At 47.7% G+C, this 19,004-nt stretch overlaps 1 protein-coding gene across 3 annotated transcripts in view; it reads right to left on the reverse strand.

The window, feature by feature from the left end:
* COL5A1 (collagen type V alpha 1 chain) overlaps positions 1 to 19,004 on the reverse strand; it is a 374,283-nt gene that overhangs the window by 71,718 nt on the left and 283,561 nt on the right. For all 3 annotated transcript variants that reach the window (XM_053282026.1, XM_053282025.1, XM_053282024.1), the window contains exons 21-28: positions 17,387 to 17,440; positions 15,834 to 15,878; positions 10,052 to 10,105; positions 8,771 to 8,815; positions 6,687 to 6,740; positions 4,684 to 4,728; positions 3,973 to 4,026; positions 1,009 to 1,053 (exon numbers count right to left, since the gene is read on the reverse strand). In XM_053282026.1, coding sequence (XP_053138001.1) covers positions 1,009 to 1,053; positions 3,973 to 4,026; positions 4,684 to 4,728; positions 6,687 to 6,740; positions 8,771 to 8,815; positions 10,052 to 10,105; positions 15,834 to 15,878; positions 17,387 to 17,440 — 396 coding nt within the window. The remainder of the gene's footprint in view (positions 1 to 1,008; positions 1,054 to 3,972; positions 4,027 to 4,683; positions 4,729 to 6,686; positions 6,741 to 8,770; positions 8,816 to 10,051; positions 10,106 to 15,833; positions 15,879 to 17,386; positions 17,441 to 19,004) is intronic.

Below are 19,004 nucleotides of genomic sequence, written 5' to 3' on the forward strand. Positions count from 1 at the left end.
AGAAACATCTATTTCTATAATTGAGATTACAGGCTTGCCAGGAGGAGGAGATCAAAAGCAGTTTCCTCAGCAAACAGGAGAGTAGAACAGGGAGGTTCAAAAGCTCTCCCAGTTCTGTGCACATTTTGCATCTAGGATCAGGCACGTTGATCACACAGGCAAACACGGCAGGATATGGGACTACAAATTCTTGGTTGGGTCCCCACCCCACCGCCCCGCAAGGATTTAGACTGGATTTTGGGTAAAGCATCAGAAGCTCCAGAAACCCTCCATATAAATGGGGAAGGGCAATCCCTGTTCATTAGTTCATTAACTGTAAACCGCCCTGAGCCATTTCAGAAGGGTGGTATAAAAACTGAACAAACAAATAAATAAATAAATTAGGTCTGGAGCTTGAAGTTGGTCCTGAATCTCAGGGGAGGGAGGGGTATAGGGTTGTCCTTAGACAGCGCCTGGGGCAAATCAGCCAGTGTGGGGGCCCCTTCCAGTTCATTTTAATGGGGGTTAAAAGAGAAGGGCCTGGATTGGTCAGCCTGCTTTGCCCTGTCCTAAGGACAGCCTGCCCTGAGCCCCACACTCTGGACAAAAGAAAGAACCAGCAACAAACCATCTTGGGCCCAATATTCCAGAGCAGATTGTGTAACTGGGGCACACATAACTCCAGGATAGCCTTGCCAGTCGACGGCTGCATCCCCCTTCCCCCACAAGCAGAGTGATTTTAACTAAAAAGCAACACCTGTTGAATTTCTGCCTGTTACAGTGCTGTAAAAAGGGCAGGGACTCTACTGGAGGAAAGAAAAAAGTGGCAGCCCAAGAATGCAGTGAGGACTGCGCCCAGATGTTGTAGACTACACCTCCCATCATCCCCAGCGGCAATGGCCATTGGCTAGGGATGATGGGAGTTGTAGTCCACAAAATCTGGGGTTCCCTTTGACGGGTAAACACTGGTAGAGACCAATAACTTCTCCACCCTGCCCCCAACAAATTGCCCATTTAGAGCTCACTCACCTTCTCGCCCTTGGTGCCTTTCAAGCCACGAACTCCATCAGCTCCCTATGTGAGGAATACCAAAAGAAATCAGTGTTATTACCTGGCCCAGGTCAGATGCAAATGGGACAGGGTGGCTGGGGGTTGCTTTCATTCATTATGGTGCATTTTTTACATTTCTCAACTTGGGGTGAATTTTGCGTCCCAACAGAAGGGAGGTTCACATGATTGGTACTTGGGTAGGAGGAGGTGCATCCTACCTAAGTGTGGGGGCTGTTCACGCTCCTTTTGTGTGCGTGACTGTGAGTGCAAAACTAGGCTGGAGGCGGGGAGTTTACTTGCGTGCTAAGCCCCAGATGGGTAGGAGGCTTTCCTCTCCTACTTCGTTCCAAAACTGGGGAAGAAATCTGGGACAGGCTAGACAAGCAAGCTCCCTGCCTTCGACCTTGTTTTGCACTCACAGATGAGCACAAACTGGGAGTCTGCGCCGATCGTGTGAACGGCCCTCGAGTCTGGCAACAATGGGAGTCTCCGAAGTCGCCCCCTCACAATCCAGAACAGCACTTCCCAATGCAGACGGGGCACCTCCGTCTATAGCCTCACTGCCGCCAAACGCTTCATTCGTCACACGCATGGTCAAACCTTTGGAAGGCTGCACCGTTACGTTTGGCACAGAGTGGCCAGCAAAAAGCCCCCAAACCGAAGCCTGTGGCAGATGTTGGCGACGCCCACACAAACAAGACAACAGAGGAACTTCTAAGGAATGCAAACGGATTTTGCGAAGACTATAGCACAATCCTTTTTTTTTAATGGTGGGGAGGGGGGTTGTGTATAGAGAAGCGGAATGTCATAGGTGAGATCTGTGTAGCCCCTTGTATTTATGGGGGTTGTACATAGCCCACACCACATGCGTTGGCCAAATTTCCCCTGTGTGATCTTCCAGGGTGAATTTGGAGGTTCTTGCTCAGGCAAGACATCGGAGGAATTCCGAGGTACGCCAAAATAGAGGGTGTTGATCATTCTAGGAAAATGTCTCAGGAGGCCAAGACTCTCATCCTTAATTGAGATACGCCGCTGGGCACATACTCATCCGAAAGAGCCAGGGGTGGGGTGGGGGTGTTGAGGAGGCAGCTGGAATGCTCTTCTCTCTCCTGCCCTGGCTGAGATCCGTGCCGCCGCCAAGCCAGTGTTCCCTCTAACAGGGATTCCCAGATGTGGCGTTGTTAACTAAAACTCCCACAATTCCCAGCCAAAGGCCATTGCAGCTGAGGATGCTGGGAGTTGTAGTGAACAACATCGGGAATCCCTGTTAGAGGGAACAGTGATGGGGACGTGCTTGTTCAGGGTCTGGTTGGGTTCTGGAGGAGCCTGGATGACTCACTTCCCCCCATTATGGACTGGATGACTGCAATGCGCTCTATGTGGGGCTGCCCTTGTACGTAGTCTGGGAACTACAGTTGGTCCAGAATGCGGCAGCCAGGCTGGTCTCTGGGTCATCCAGGAGAGACCGTATTGCTCCCATATTGAAGGAGTTACACTGGCTGCCAATATGTTTCCAGGCAAAATACAAGGGGTTGGTCATAATCTATAAAGCCCCCAACAGCTTGGGCCCTGGGTTTTTAGGAGAATGTCTTCTTTGTCATGAACCCCACCGCCCACTGAGATCATCAGGAGAGGTCTGTCTGCAGTTGCCACCGGCTCATCTGGTGGCTACTCAGGAATGGGGCCTCCGTTGCTACCCCAAGGCTTTGGAATGCGCTCCCTAGTGAAATAAGAGCCTCCCCATCTCTGACAACTTTTTAAAAAGTCTTTAAAGACACATCTGTTCACCCAGGCTTTTTAACTGATATTGTTTTGATTGTTTTATGGTTGTTTTTAGAATATTGGTTTAAAATTTTAAATTGTGTTTCAAATTTCTTGTTTTTAAATGTCTTGTTTTTGTTTTTAATTAATGTTTTACTTTAAAAAAAAAAATCCTGTTGTAAACCACCCAGAGACGCAAGTTTTGAGCGGTATAAAAATATGTTACATAAATAAATAAATAAATATTTATTTATTTATGTCACTGTTTACATGATCTAACAGACCATCTTTGCAATTAACTGCGCAGCTCTACCGGATGAATGGCCAGCCTGCAGGCAGCCTGGCTCTCCAGTGGGGTGGGAGAGAGAGGAGCAAGCTGGCTCCTTTGGTCTCCACCCCCAGCTTGATAGGATGAGCCACTAGTGGTCCATACAGGCACGGTCCGGGTCTAGTTAGGAAAAAGTGAAGGTGGAAGGAACCCAGATCCTGAGCTTCCCTCGTCTCTCTTTTCAGACCCGGAGCCCTTTTGAGACAGGGCACCCTCTTCTCCCTATTATTATTATTATTATTTTCTTTGTGAACCACTAAAACAATGTTTCTGCTGAAAAACAGTATATACACAATACTACCTTCTTCTTCTCTTCCTTAAGATACTAAATGGAACCTCCATGTTCAGCATACCAAATACCTCTGAATACCAAATGCTAGAAACAAAACCATCAGGAAAGGCTGCTGCTGGGCACAGGATGCAACCCACAGAATTGTTCTGGCCGATCAAGTGGATCTCTGGATTATGAGATGCGGGAAGCAAGAAATGCCTAGCCATGTGAACGTGGCTCCTGCTTCTCCCCACCTCTGGGAGGCCAATTCCCACAGGCTGTTGGGGCAGGGGTGTGTCTCCCCCAGCATTCCCTGTAACGGGGATGCCCAGAGGTTGCTGACTACAACTCCCACCATCCCCAGCTGCAATGGCCTTCAGCTGGGGATGATGGGAGTTGTGGTCAACAACGTCTAGGAATCCCTGTTACAGGGAGGGAATGCTGCTCTCCCCCACATCTGACGCGATTTCAGCTCCCATCTCAACTCCCACCCTTCTCAACCCAAAGACGCAACATTTGCTGTCGGACTGGCTCAACGGCATCTCCCGAGGAACCCCCCCAAAGTCAAGAGCGGCTCTCTTACCTTCACACCACGGGGGCCAGGATACCCGATGGGGCCCTGAGGGCCGGCTGGACCCTGCAATCAACAGAAAAGGGAGATTTCAAGTCAGATTTCAATGATGCCCAGCGCAGCAGGCAACTGGGTGAGGGATGAAGGTGCACACATTCTGGAGGCGCCACAGACACTCACAGAGCCTTGTGCCGAGCCAAGATGACAGTGATGATGACAGTGGCTGGTTGGCCCCCAAGTGCGGCTGCAGCCGGCCAACGTCCCTTAGCTCAAGCCAGCCCTCAGAGGAACCCTCTCTGACACAGAGGGGACCCAGACAGGCTACCCATGCTGGGACCCCCCCCCCCCACTTACTGGGCCAAGAGGCACCTTTTAGTGTGCTGATTCTCTTTATTGAGGAGGGGGAGAGCAACTGGCCATATCCAGCCCCAGCACAGCATGGAAACTTTTGTTGAAAAGCGGTATATAAATATTGGTGGTTGGGGAGGGGTGGAGCTGGGGAGCGGGGTTGAACACCCAACCCAACCCGTGTTCACCCCTCTCCCCGGCAGCTTCTCGGAGTGAGGGAAATAACGAAGAAAACAGGGAGAGGTGGAGCTGGGTCCTCAGGAGCTGGGGGGCCCGGAACCCACCCCCTCAATTATAGCGACACTCCTGCCCCCACCTCTTAACCGGGCAGCACAAGCCACATCTGCACACACCCAGCACCGAGTGGATACCTACCTGGTTGCCCTTCTCACCAGTGGGACCTTCTTTCCCAGGATGACCCTGTCGGGAAAGACATGGAAAAGAGAAGCCAATGGATCCATCAGATTTCCTCCAGTGTTCAACATGAATGCAGTCCAGCTCCAACTCAGGGGTCCCTTCCAGCTTCATGGCTGGTCTACTGCTCTGCCCTGGACTGCCCCTTTCCTGGTCGGCAGCTTCGGCTCATGCAGGATGTGACCTCTTGCTAGGGGGAGACTGCCATTTTGGGAGACCATGATTCTGGATATTCTTCTGCCATCCTTCCCAAAAGTGTTTAACTGTTTGTGGCCCTATAGGCGTCACCCATGTGTCCTAAGACAATTTGTGAGACTATTAGAGAACGTCCTCCAGTCTCAAAAGACCCATCAGTGGGCCAAGTTTCAACAACAAAACCCCACAGGGAGGCTCTGTCCATGGTTGCTTCGCTTCTGGGCTCTTGAGGTCCACCCAACCCAACCTGAACTTCCCCCAGAAGGGATGCAAGATCTTTACAATCCGCACAAGTATGTAGTGACTACAGAAAAGGAATTTTATCTTTGAGATGGGTCTCTACATACAACCCATGGCTCACCTAGAGAAGAGGTCCGTCCCTCTTGGGCAGCAGAGAAAGAGACACAAAGACACGTGAATCACAAATGCAGAACTCTCTTATTGTGCTGCTGATATCGGCCCTTCAGGGCTCCTCTGAAGCATCTTATGTGTCATACTTACTTTCTGACCAGTGTGCTGAAATTAGCGGTAAGGTGGGAAAACCTTGTGCTGCAGTCTGCAAGATTAGGCCGAACCTTACTGATTTCAAAACCTGTTTGTAGCTTTTTAGTAGCAGTTCTTAGATAGTGTCCATTTGTTATAGCTTGACTTGCAAGGGTCACCTTACATAGCGGTGTCCGTTTGCTACGGTTCTTGATGTAAATTGTATTACTTTGCTGTGTATTTGTTTCTGTAGCTGATCATGGGTCAGAATAAGATATGCAGAGGATGTGTCTGTGACACCTCCTGCCAACGGAGAGATGCTTCTTCACATACAACAAAACCCTAATTGCGTAGTATACCTATGCCATGGTACATTCTAGGGGTGTGCATGGAATTGGCTGGTCCGGTTTGGATCAAGACCGAACCAGACACAAACTGAACAGAGTTGGTTCAGTCCAGCACCCTCTCGAAACCCCACTCCATTATGCTTAGGTCTGGTGGGGTCCGTGAACTTATTTTATTTATTTATTTAATGTGCCCCTTCCAGGGGTGTTCTCCAAGGCAGTGTTGGGGAGGTCCACGGAGTTCCCCCCTCCCCCTGCCAGCCTCCCTGCAGTTCAACACTGGCCCGTTCAGCTGTTCTTTGGCCACCGTACCTGCGCAATGGGCCTCTGTATGGCCTGGCATGACCCAGGCCATGCAGAAGCACAGCACAATATGGCTGCCATATTGAGGGGAAAGGCCCAAATGGGCTGAAGAATGGCCATTTTGGGACCGGGCCATGAACGGGCCATTTTGGGACTGAAAGGAGGCTGGCAGGGGGAGGCGGACCTCAACGGACCCCCCGCCACCTAGGAGAACACTCCAGAGGGGGTTAGTTTTTTAAAAAATTAAAATTTCAAAACAAACCCTCACGAACGCTCCGAATGGGCCAGGGGTGTGTGTGTGTCGGTCCGGGGTTGGACCAAACAGGGAGCGGTTTGGTTTGACCCCAAACTGTTGAACCGAACCGGTTCTGCATCGAACATCTTCAACGTCGAACCTGTTTGCACATCCCTAGTACATTCAGGTACGAAAGACACTGTACGTCTTCAACCACCACCATCACTGGGGGTGCCCCTGAAGTACTACTATTCTGGCACTTTCGGACTTTGCACCCTAGGCTTGCAGGATGTCACTTTGCCTGGCTATTTCCGTGGAGTTTAAACTGTGGGAGGCTCACAGTGTGAACCCTCCGCCCCTACAAGGAAAGAATGAAGGCCAGCAAGATTCTCCACAAAGCTTACCGGGGGACCATCTGCTCCAGCCATCCCGGGAAGTCCAGGTTTTCCCAGCGGGCCCTAGAGGAGACAGGAAAGTAGAACTGAGTCCCTTCAGCAAAAATCACTGCAGGAGCTTTAGAACCTGATCTGGTTTATCAATAATCCTCTTACATCAAAGATCCTCGACATTTTCAGAGGCTGTTGGTTTGACCTTGCATGCCCGTGAGCACAGAGTGATTTGTAGGAATCAGATGCTCCACGTTATGGAGATGTGGCAGTTACAGGAGAACCTCATTAACTGCAACCAAGCAACTACGGTTTGGCATATCCGTGGTCGGGTAATTGCCACCTGACCTCGGTATATGCAAAACAAATTAGGCAACTAAAGAGTTCAGACTCCTGTATCTGCGGGTCAGGGATGAGAGTAAATGACCTCTGAGGTCATTTCTGCTCACCATTTTGAAGGCAGGAGCCATTTCGTGGCTCATTTTTGTAAAAAGAAGAAAATGTTTTTGCAAAAAAACACAATGCAACTTTGTATTATTATTATTATTTACTTTTGGGGGGGCATTGCTGAACAGCTGGGAACACACAGAGCCTAGAAGGGCACCCTCACAATTTCCCCTACTTTCACAGTCTGTTTTTCATCCCGTTCTCGTCAGCCCTTTCCCCCCATTTTTGCTCTTTCGTCCCGCTACTTCAGGAACCTAACCCCCCAATTCCGATTGCCCTAATGCCCTGTCATCCATGGTTTCACTATCCGCCCCCCTCCCCAAAGGATAACAGAATTTCCACTAGGATACCAGTGGGTAACAGGATAACAGTGGATAGTGGGTTTCACTATCCCCCTGCGGATAACAGAATCCCTCTCCTTTGCCGCTGAACAGCAGTTCCCAGGCTTTCAACCTCCAGGGAACTCTCTCCCCACCAACTGGCCTGCCGCGGAATCTTCGTGCACCTGTCCCCAAACCCCTGCATGCCACAAATGCATCATGGGAGGTGTTCTAAGATGCACACACAATCTCTTTTCCAGCTTCACGATGTGGGGGAGGATCAACAGTGGTGAGGAAACGATCTTTCAGCGAAACCTGTCCATCACTATTGATCTTCTCATTGAAAGAATCCTGGTCATCTCCCGAGGAACTTCTAAGTTCCCCAGGAGGCAGTTTGAAAAAGAGGGATGTGAAGACAGGACTGTAAGCAAAAAGGAGCATAACGGGAACGTCCTCAGCCCTGGTGTTCAAAGGACCAGTTCACACATGGATGGACATCATTTGCCTCCTGATCATTTGCAAATCAGGATGATGTGGATGCACATCATTTGCACATCATCTTGGTTATTTGCATATCCGGTTATGCACATCAACTTGGTTATTTGCATATCATCTTGGTTATGCCTCGGGATGATGTGGATGCACATCATTTACCTTCTGATGATTTGCAAATGCTACCATCAATGGCCAAGCAGTATTGAAACCAGAAGTATTGAAATTCAGCTGGAATATGCGCATCCGAGATGAAATTAGACTGTGTGCCGGTTGCCACCAATTCCCAGAACTTCCTATCATTTTTCTGGATTATAAAGAAGCACAGCTCTCTCCATTGATCTTTATAATAGGAGAGTTCCTTGACTTTCAAGAACAACTTGTGTTGAGAACGGAACTCTACCAGTGACTGAATATGTGCAGGGACCAATTCCACTGAAATAAATGCACTGTGATTCAGAGAGTACAAATGTTCTGCCTGTGGTGATTGACCAGTTATGGCTTATTCACACATGCTGCAGTGATCAACAGACACATGTGAACTGGCTCTAAACCTGAGTTTGCATATTTATCCTGTAAAAACAGCTGGAGGCGCCACCATTGACCAACCCACTAGAGACCACTCTCAAAGCATTTTTAAGCTCTCTTTTGGAGGGGCGGGAATGCTGAGCAACGATGCACAGATCGGAAATTTAAAATACACAGAGAGAGAGAGTTCTTTTACATGTCTCCACCAAGTCAAGAGTGGGATATATTTAAACAAGCAGATGCTCTCTCAAGACGCAGAACGCATGCTAAAGAACAAAACTGGCTAAATGTCACAGCTGCTTTGCATTAACATACTTTTTCTCCTGGTGGACCGATCGGACCTTGAGGACCGGGAAGCCCCTGGAAGAAGAGAGCAGAAGGTGTGTTAAGATAAATGTGAGCATATAAACAAATCTTTCCCTGAGATGTTTTTTCCATCTCTGCACCGCCCAATCCAGACAGCTCAAGGCAGCTCACCCAAAGCAGACCAAATAAATAATTGCAAACAATGAAAACAGTGGATTGTTTAGATCTAAAACAATTTAAATACCGCTAAAAGGCCAGAGATTAGGCAGAACCCTGGAGAAATGTGACCAAATGTGACACCCAACACTGAAGGGTAATTCCTCCGTCTCTAGCGGAAATGCTACCAACTTTTGCCTAAAGTAGAATCTGAAGAGAATTCAGGGTGTCTCCTCAGATGAGGCCCTTGGCGAAACTCAAGGGAAGGTTTCTGAAAGATTGGTGGCATTTCTTAGTGGGCTGTGAGTGGGGCCACAATTAGCCCCTCAAACTCTTTCAGCTGTCACTGGATGCCCCCGTAAGGGAAATTCAAAGATCTTTTTTGTTGCTGCTGTTCAGACTAGCAAATTTTCCAGGTAGGTTTTATCAAGGCGGCTGCTGGACTTCACTTCAAATGAGGATTCCAAGGAATTAGGAAGGATCCTGCTCAGTCCAGGCATCTGAGGATTTTCAAGGAAGGACCCCCAAAGTGAGGGGATGGCCCCACAAATCTTTCTTTATTCCTGTCTTCAATGATCATCAGCTCTTGAATTAAAGGATTTCTGTACCACCATCTTCCCCTTAAGAGAGACCAGTTGAGTTCCCCCTCCAATATAACAAATCATAGATTACAAAGCAGCCTTACCTTGAGTTAGACGATTGCTCTCTTTGCTCAGTGCTATCTATTTTGGACAGGTTGCTCTCAGATCTCAGGCAGTGAAGAACACTTTTCTCCAGGACCTGAATCCTTCTCACTGGAAAAGCTCTGCCTTCCTTCTGAATCAGGGGTTGGTTTTCAGCCTTGAAAACCTTGGCTTACAAGAAGTTGGATCACAACTCCCATCATACCCAGCCACAGTGCCCAAATATCACGATGGCTGGGAGTGATGGGAGTTGTAATCCAACAGCATCTGAAGAGTCAAGATTGACAACCCTGGTCTTAAACAATACACCGACCTTAAGAAACTCACACCACTTTTGACCTCAATTTCCCAGCCCGTCACCATAACCGGTGAAACCCAGAAGATAGCAGCTATGGGTAACACAGAACAGAGAGGTTTCATTTTGTCCTTGGGTCAACGAGCATCATCTCACCTGTGCGCCTGGATTCCCCTGTTGACCTGGTGGTCCGGGCTCACCTTGAGGACCCTAGCAAGGAAAACAACCTTTAAAACCACACACGAAAAAAAGAGAAAGCTCCATTTCATTAATTTCAAATGAACAAAAAGCGACCACAACAGAGACCACGCATTGTCCTGGAACGCTGCAGTGATTACATTTCACTGTGACAGTGCTACATATATAATAATAATTATTACTAATAATAATCATTACTGCTGGCGATGTTGCCAAAACTTGTAATTACCTGGTTCAGAATACAAATTATTTCTCATCGGTTATCTATTTTCAAAACTGAGCAGAGAGGAGTTTGCTCATCTACTGATAACAACAATGGTTACGATTAATATTTAGAGAGTCCCCCTTTTTCTACAAGGGCTGTCAAATGTTATTGCAAAAGTCTAGAACCCCTTGTTTTTAATTTGAAGACCATCACACACGCGGGGACTGTTCACACACGATTGTTAGCGTGAACAATCAAAATCTGGGTGCATGCTCAGCTCCTGACCAGGGTCCCCTCAAACAGGGATCCCTAGATGTTGTTAACAACAACTCCCAGAATCCCCAGCTGCAATGGCTTTTTGCTTGGGGATTCTGGGAGTTGTAGTCAACATCTGGGAATCCCTGTTAGAGGGAACCCTGCTCGTGATGCTGGGACAAGCAAGCTCCCCAGATTCCAGAGCTGCTCACGCTCCTGATTTTTATTCGCATTCTAGCAAAAACCTAGCTAGGCGAAGGAGGGAGTTTTCATCTGTGAGATGGGAGCTAGGTAGGATCGCTTTTCTTCCTACCTTGTTTAAGTGCTTGGAGGATGTGACTATAGAGAAGTTCTTCTCCCTTTCTCGCAACACTAGAACCAGGGGCCATCCCATGAAACTGACTGACAAAAGGAAGGCCTTTTCCACACATCATTAAACCGTGGAACTCTCTGCCACAGGATGTGGTGATGGCCATTAGCTGGGATAGCTTTAACCGAGGCTTAGACAAATTCATGGAGGACAGGTCTATCAGCGGCTACTAGTCTGGATGGAAGACCCCTCCGAATCCCAGTTGCAGAGGAGCAGCAGCAGGAGAGGAGGCCTGCCTTCGTCTGCTGCTTGTGGGCTTACCAGGCATCTGGTGGGCCACTGTGTGGAACAGGGTGCTGGACTGCATCGGTCTGAGCCAGCAAGGCTTGATGATCTTAAAGTGCTGAGTGCCAACGCTGGAGTAGCGTAGTGCCAACGGAAGGAGTGTCCTTGAAATCCTTGCATGTTGTTCTAGGTAATTGCCCCTACAACACAACTGAGTCTGCCTTTCGCATCGCACAGCAGTCCGGGTGGGGTCCCTGACGCTGGCGGAATGGTGGCCCCTGTCTCTCAGGAATCCCAGGTGTTTGCAAAACATTCCTGCCGTAATTGAAAAGCCATCGGCGGGAGTCCAACACTTAAGGCTTCTGCTCTCCTCCAAGGCACTTTCTCGTTTAAGCAGCAGCTGAGCTACATCCGTGTTCCAGCAGACTCTTCCGTGGTTAAGCATGAATTGGAGGCATGGCTTTCTAACTGTCAGGGGACGTGAGCTGAAGAGCCAGGACTGGATTGCTGGAAGCAATTTTCTGAACGGCTGACTGTTGCTAGCTGGCCAATGAGGCACCTTTTCAAGTTTCTCTTGACAAAATAAATTTATTATTTATTTTATTTTTTACATTTTAAATCCCGCTCCCCCTCCAAGGAGCCCAGAGCGGTGTACTACATACTTAAGTTTCTCCTCACAACAACCCTGTGAAGTAGGTTAGGTTGAGAGAGAAGTGACTGGCCCAGAGTCACCCAGCAAGTCTCCTGGCTGAATGGGGGATTTGAACTCGGGTCTCCCTGGTCCTAGTCCAGCACTCTAACCACTACACCACGCTGGCTTTTAAGAAGGGCCTTAAAAGCAGCCAGGGAGGGGGCTGAACGAATCTGGGGTGGGGGAGAGTGGGGGAGCTGCCCCTCTTCCAAAGAAGAGGGGCAGCCACAAAGAATTCCCCACATAGACTGGGTAAATTCACAGGTCAGGACAAAGAGGTCAAATTTCTAGATACACTAAATGACTGTGCCCTAGAACAGTTGGTCATGGAACCGACCAAGAGAAGGCGACCTTGGACCTAATTCTGAGTGACACCCAGGACCTGGTGCATGACGTCAGTGTCATCGACCTTTTAGGGAACAGTGACCACAGTGCCATCAAATTCAGCATACATGCGGGGAGAGAATCACCAAGGATGTCTAACACGGACATTTTGAATTTCAGAAGAGGAAACGTCTCCAAAATGAGGAGTATGGTGAAAAGAAAGCTGAAAGGGAAATCCAGGAGAGTCGCTTTGCTCCAGAGTGCATGGAGTTTACTCAAAACCACAATACTAGAAGCCCAGTTAGATTGTATACCCCAAAGGAGGAAAGATACCACTAAGTCCAGGAGGATGCCAGCATGGCTCACGGGTACCGTCAAAGAAGCCATAAAAGGGAAGAAGACTTCCTTCCGAAATTGGAAGGCCTGTCCAAATGAAGAGAACAGAAAGGAACACAAACTCTGGCAAAAGAAATGCAAGGTGACCATAAGGGAGGCAAAAAGAGAGTTTGAGGAACATTTAGCCAAAAGTATCAAGGGGAATAACAAAAACTTCTTTAAGTACATCAGAAGCAGGAAACCTGCAAGGGAGGCGGTTGGGCCATTAGACAATGACGGAGTGAAAGGGATTATTAAGGAGGATATGGAGGTTGCAGAGAAGCTAAATGAGTTCTTTGTGTCTGTCTTCACGGCAGAGGATACTGAGCATATACCTGTTCCTGAACCAGGCTTTTTAGGGATGGAGGCTAGAGAGCTGAGTCAGATAGTAGTGACAAGAGATGATGTACTAAACTGTCTGGAAAAACTGAAAGCTAACAAATCACCAGGGCCGGATGGCATCCATCCAAGAGTCCTCAAAGAACTCAAACATGAAATTGCCAACCTCCTTGCTAAAATTTTCAACTTATCCCTGAAATCGGGCTCTGTACTGGAGGACTGGAGAGTAGCAAATGTAACACCGATTTTCAAAAAGGGACCCAGGGGCGATCCGGGAAATTACAGGCCGGTTAGCCTAACATCAATTCCAGGCAAATTGATGGAAAGCATCCTCAAGGATAAAATTGTAAAGCACCTAGAAGAACAGGCCCTGCTGGGAGTGAGCCAGCATGGCTTCCGCAAAGGTAAATCTTGCCTCACCAAACTTTTGGACTTCTTTGAGGGTGTCAATGAGTGTGTGGATCAAGGTGATCCAGTTGACATAGTCTACCTGGACTTCCAAAAAGCTTTTGACAAAGTTCCTCATCAAAGACTCCTGAGGAAACTTAGCGGTCATGGGATAAGGGGACAAGTACATGTGTGGATTGCTAACTGGCTGAAAGACAGGAAACAGAGGGTAGGTATGAATGGAGAGTTTTCACAATGGAGGGAGTAAGAAGTGGGGTCCCCCAGGGATTTGTACTTGGACCGATGCTTTTTAATTTATTCATAAATGATCTAGAAGCAGGGGTAAGTAGCGAGGTGGCCAAATTCGCAGATGATACCAAACTCTTTCGGGTAGTGAAATCCCAAACGGATTGTGAGCAGCTCCAAAAGGATCTCTCCAAACTGGGGGAGTGGGTGACAAAATGGCAAATGCGGTTCAATGTTAGCAAGTGTAAAGTGATGCACATTGGGACAAAAAACCCCAACTTCAAGTTTATGCTGATGGGATCCGAGCTGTCGGTGACGAACCAGGAGCGGGATCTTGGGGTCATGGTGGACAGCTCGTTGAAAGTGGCGACAATGTGCGGCAGTTGTTAAAAAGGCCAATTCCATGCTAGGGATCATTAGGAAGGGGACTGAAAATAAAACGGCTAACATTATAATGCCTTTATACAAAACTATGGTGCGACCACACTTGGAGTACTGCGTACAGTTCTGGTCACCACATCTTAAAAAGGACATTGTTGAACTGGAAAGGGTGAAGAAGAGGGCAACTAAGATGATCGGGGCCTAGAGCACCTTTCTTATGAGGCAAGACTACAACACCTGGGGCTTTTTAGCTTAGAAAAAAGATGACTGCAGGGAGACATGATAGAGGTCTATAAAATCATGCATGGTGTGGAGAAAGTGGAGAGAGAGAGAGATTCTTCTCCCTCTCACACAACACTAGAATCAGGGGTCACTCCATGAAATTGATTGCTAGGAGGTCTAGGACCAACAAACGGAAGTACTTTTTCACACAATGGATCATCAACTTGTGGAATTCTCTACCACATGATGTGGTGACAGCCAACAACCTGGATGGCTTTAAGAGGGGTTTGGATACATTCATGGAGGAGAGGTCCATCAATGGTTACTAGTCAGAGGACTGGGGGCCACCTCCGGTCTCAAAAGGCAGGATGCCTCTGAGTACCAGTTGCAGGGGAGTAATGGCAGGAGAGAGGGCACGCCCTCAACTCCTGCCTGTGGCTTCCAGCAGTATCTGGTGGGCCATTGTGCGAAACAGGATGCTGGACTAGATGGGCCATTGGCTGAGATTGGCGATGCTGGAGATATACAGGTGCTAAGCCCATCAGGGTTTTGTAGGTGAGAACCAGCACTTTGAATTGGACCCGGAAGCAAACAGGCAATCAGTGCAGCAACCGTAAAAGAGGTGTGACGCTCTCAAATCTACAGCCACCCATAAGGAGGCAGGCTGCTGCATTCTGGACTAGGTGAAGCTTCCGAATCGTTTTCAAAGGCAACCCTAGGTAGATTATGCAGAGACTGTGCATCTTGAGAAGAGGGCGCATGCATGGGTGTATATATCTTCATAAATACAGTATATATCTTCAGCTTATTGCAGTCAATGGACCAGAAGTGGAAATAAGCAACCGTCATGTGTACAATGCAAACTCTGCAAATTAAAATTTCAACAACGAGATGCATAAATACAGACTAAGTGACGGAAAATAACCCCCACCCCACAGAACAGTCCTGCATTAGTTCACAAGTTGCTTCCTTGTCTGTACACAAATGAGAAACAGAATGAATAAATGGTTGAGGGGGAAGAAAGCTGGGAGGACTGGAGGGAAGAATGGGAAAGGGGAGTCAAATGGCTGGTTGTAATCTCCATGTGCTGCTCACTTAACCTCTGCATTTTCTCGAGAAATAATAAATTTCGAAGAGACACCTGTTTCGCCAGGTGTTTGCCCTTTAATTAATTTTTTTAAATTGATTGTTGTTGGTATTTCTGTTGTTCACCACCTAGGGTCTTTGGAGGAAGCGGTATATAAGAAGTGTCAATCAATCAATCAATCAATCAATTCACACAATCACAAAAAAGAAGTGTAAGGGGGTGTGTGTGTCTCTTTCCTCCCAAGGCCCTGCATCCTGAATGGAAAAAGAGCACAAGCAAACACACACACAGAGAGAAATTTGTTGTGGGGCTGTTTTGATACCCAAATTGCCCCTGTACGTTTTCTTGCCTTTCCTCCCGCAATGGGAAGCGATGTGCATCACCAGTGGAAATCCAATTTGAAATCAAAAATTAATTAGCAGGCATTTGCTGCAGGAAAGCAATGCCTCTCTCTCTCTCTCTCTCTCTCTCTCTCTCTCTCTCTCTCTCTCTCTCTCTCTCACACACACACACACACACACACACACCCTGCTTTGAAATGAAGGCAGCCTGGAAAAGCAATGAGTAAGTTTAATTCACAGGAGGGGGATATGGCATGCCACACACGCATATGCACACGCCATGAGAACTTACCACATTCCCTTTGGGTCCTGTCTGCCCATCCATGCCACCGATGCCCTAAGCGGGAAGTCAAAAATACACATGCACAGTGAGAAGTTATCTCCTTCTCCTGAGAAAAGAGAACGCTGACCTCTCCAGTCCCAACCCAGCATCTTAACTGGCTAAGGCAACAATTGCTACATCATTTGCCACAAGGGAACTGCTAGGACACAACTAAATGTACGAAAATTTGCTGCCAATAGTTGCTTCTCTGCATGAATTACTGGGAGTGTTTAGACCTTATGCGCAGAACCATGGTTTAATTCATCTAACTGTGGTTCACGTGTATGTCCGAACCGGCACCCGTCAACAAACTGTGCTTTATTTTGGACATCTGAACCAAGATCTGAACCCAAGGCTTGAAGCTGGTAGGTTTGTCCCAACCAGGGTCTTATCAGGTGATGTCTGAACCCACAATTGTGGGCTAACCTTGTTTTGTTTCAGTAGCTTTGTCCTCACTTTCTCATAAAAGGCAAGCCTAGATCATGGGAAGGAAGGAGAAGCGGCGGGACTGAATAAGCCATAATATGATTAAAGTGCAGGACCACACAAGGTCTGACGCCATTCTCTGTCTTGGCTTCCCATCAGCCTCCAGATAATTCCGCCCCATCTCTGCAATGGCCATGAGTGGCCGACCACTCCCGGCTCAAAGCCAGAGCAGCATCAGCCACCCTCAGAGGCGGCTATTCTGTCTTGGCAAGAGCACTGCTCCGTGCATGCCTCTTTCCATCCAAGATGCCCAGAGGCAAGAACGCTTAGCGGTAGGGATATGCACGAAGCGAATTTTGATTCAGTTCAAATCGAATTTTTATTCGGTTCAAATCGGTTCAAAACACAGTCGATTTGATTCGAATTTGAATTGATTCGACCCTGGTTTGGTAGTTTTAAAAATCAATCAGGGTGCCTGAATGGTTTTACAAAGGCACCAACACGGTTGCCGAATCAATCTAAATCGATTCGGATTTGAATCAAATTACCCTTTTTAGGGGTGATTCAATTTGAATTTGGATTTCCTGAATCGCCTAGATGCGAGTCAAATTGATTTGAATTCGAATCGATTCACACATCGCTCCTTAGAGGGGCTGCCAGGTGGGATGCTGACTCTGGAAAGGGAGGGCCTCTGGTGTGAACCTTCCTTCTGGTGGCCCTCTCTCTGGATTCAGGGCTCCTAGACTAGATTGGAAGCTGCAGATGGTCTTCTTTTTAACACCTGTCTTTCTTTATTACTATATTTCAGAGGTTCTCAAATGAGGGTCCCCAGATGTTGCTCACACTACCCCTGGCCTAAACGGCCTTTGGCCATTCAAACCGAAATTACAATTATATAGAAAGGTTCATCAGAGGATATTGTTTCAAGACAAGCTACTTCATGGAGCTGGCTAGGTTACTTCAAATTCCTAGGACCTTTCTGGTTGGCAAGCTTACATCAGATACGCCCACTTGATTACCATGGTTTCCCTCTAACTTGAGCTGCTTGATGAAAAAGTATAGGGATTGTTATTAAACAAACAAAATAGACTACTCACTGGAGGTCCTGGGGGTCCTGGCGGGCCCTTGGGTCCCAGCAAACCACGAGGCCCCTGTTGGGAGACACAAATGGAGTTTGAATATGCCACTGGCATGACATGCACACTTTTTCCAAATCCTGTTTTTAAAAATTCATTAGAAACCAGCATCTTCAGTAATCTTCCAGGATCATTTTGATTTGGAGTTGTCAGGATCGGGGGTCCTTAAGGGTGATCTTTGTTCTGTAAAACCTTTGAGTTGCATTTGACCATGTTGTGAAAGGATAGCAAAGGCAGAAGACAGGAAGCATATTGTGTCACGTGGCCCTTTATCTGATTGGCTGGCTCAGAGGCACATTGCAGGGAGGGATTGTCCATGACATGGAACGCCATTTCCTTAATGTTAGGCAAATTCATCTTAGACCAGGGCTTCCCAACCTTGGTTCCACAGATGCTGTTCTACAACTTTCATCATCCCCTGTCACAATGTCCTTAGGCCACTGTGGCTGGAGAAGATGGGGGACTAGAGTCCAACCTCTGGGGAGTCAAAAGTTGGAAACCCCTGTCTTAGATGATGGCTCCTTACACAAGAGCTTTGGTCCTCCAGTTGTCGTTGGAATACAACTCCCATCAATCCTAGCCACAGTGCCTAATAGTCAGCAATGGTGGGAGTTGCAGACCAATATCTGCAGCCCTATTAGAGAACATAGTTTAACATGCTACTTCCAGACTGCGGCTAGCAAGAATCCTCATTTTTGCCAAGAATGCTGAAAGAAACAATATCTTAGAAGCAGATGGAGACAATCTTCTCAGGGACTTCAAAGTGGCTTGATGCCTTTGCTTCTCATAATGTGCACGTGTTGTTCTCACTGTCAAAATAGGTCTTGCGGGTTTTTGCATTGTTTGGTGTGTGTGTGTGTGGGGGGGGAACCCGGCAAAACTTGTTTGACTCAAGAGAAGAGTGGAACCCCACAAAAAGGTGTGTGCACACACTATGGGAAACAGCACCCCGCCATATTACCTTCAACTATCTTAAAAGTCCAAGGGCTGTGGATGGTGATAAGGTGAGCGCAGCTGCTGAAGCCAGAGGCACCAGCCAGGGATGGAAGCAGAGAAGATGAGAGATCCTGCTGCACTGATCAGGCAAGGCAGAAAGCTGGCTGCTGTATTTATATCAAGCCAGGCCAATCGAAAGCCTTCTTTATTGGCAGCCAATCACAAGTGTCAATACTACAAACCTCAAATTTCCAGTTATCTAGGATAACTCACCCAGAACTGCGAGCAGAAATCCCAGTTAAATCCTCCAAAAAGGATTGTGTGCAATACAGGAGGCTCTACCTAGCCAGCCCTGATCTGATCATAGGTCAAAAATCTTGGCTAGCCCATGCCAACCACCATGGCACACAACCATTTCCGGGTGAGTTAACTGGCATTTCCGCTCATGGATGAGTGGAATTCAGAAGTGTGTCAGATGAATTAGCCCGGTTCTCAGTCGTGTGAACTGTCCCCTTGGGAACTGTGCTGAAAAGCAGTGTATTAATGCTTGCTCACATGGTCCTGGAGTGCCACACACCCCTCTCAGGCCATGAGATTCTTGCTAGAAATCAGGGGTGTGCACTATTGTAAATGTCGGAATCAG

This window comes from Hemicordylus capensis, chromosome 17 (assembly GCF_027244095.1).
Source record: "Hemicordylus capensis ecotype Gifberg chromosome 17, rHemCap1.1.pri, whole genome shotgun sequence".
Lineage (NCBI taxonomy): Eukaryota > Metazoa > Chordata > Lepidosauria > Squamata > Cordylidae > Hemicordylus > Hemicordylus capensis.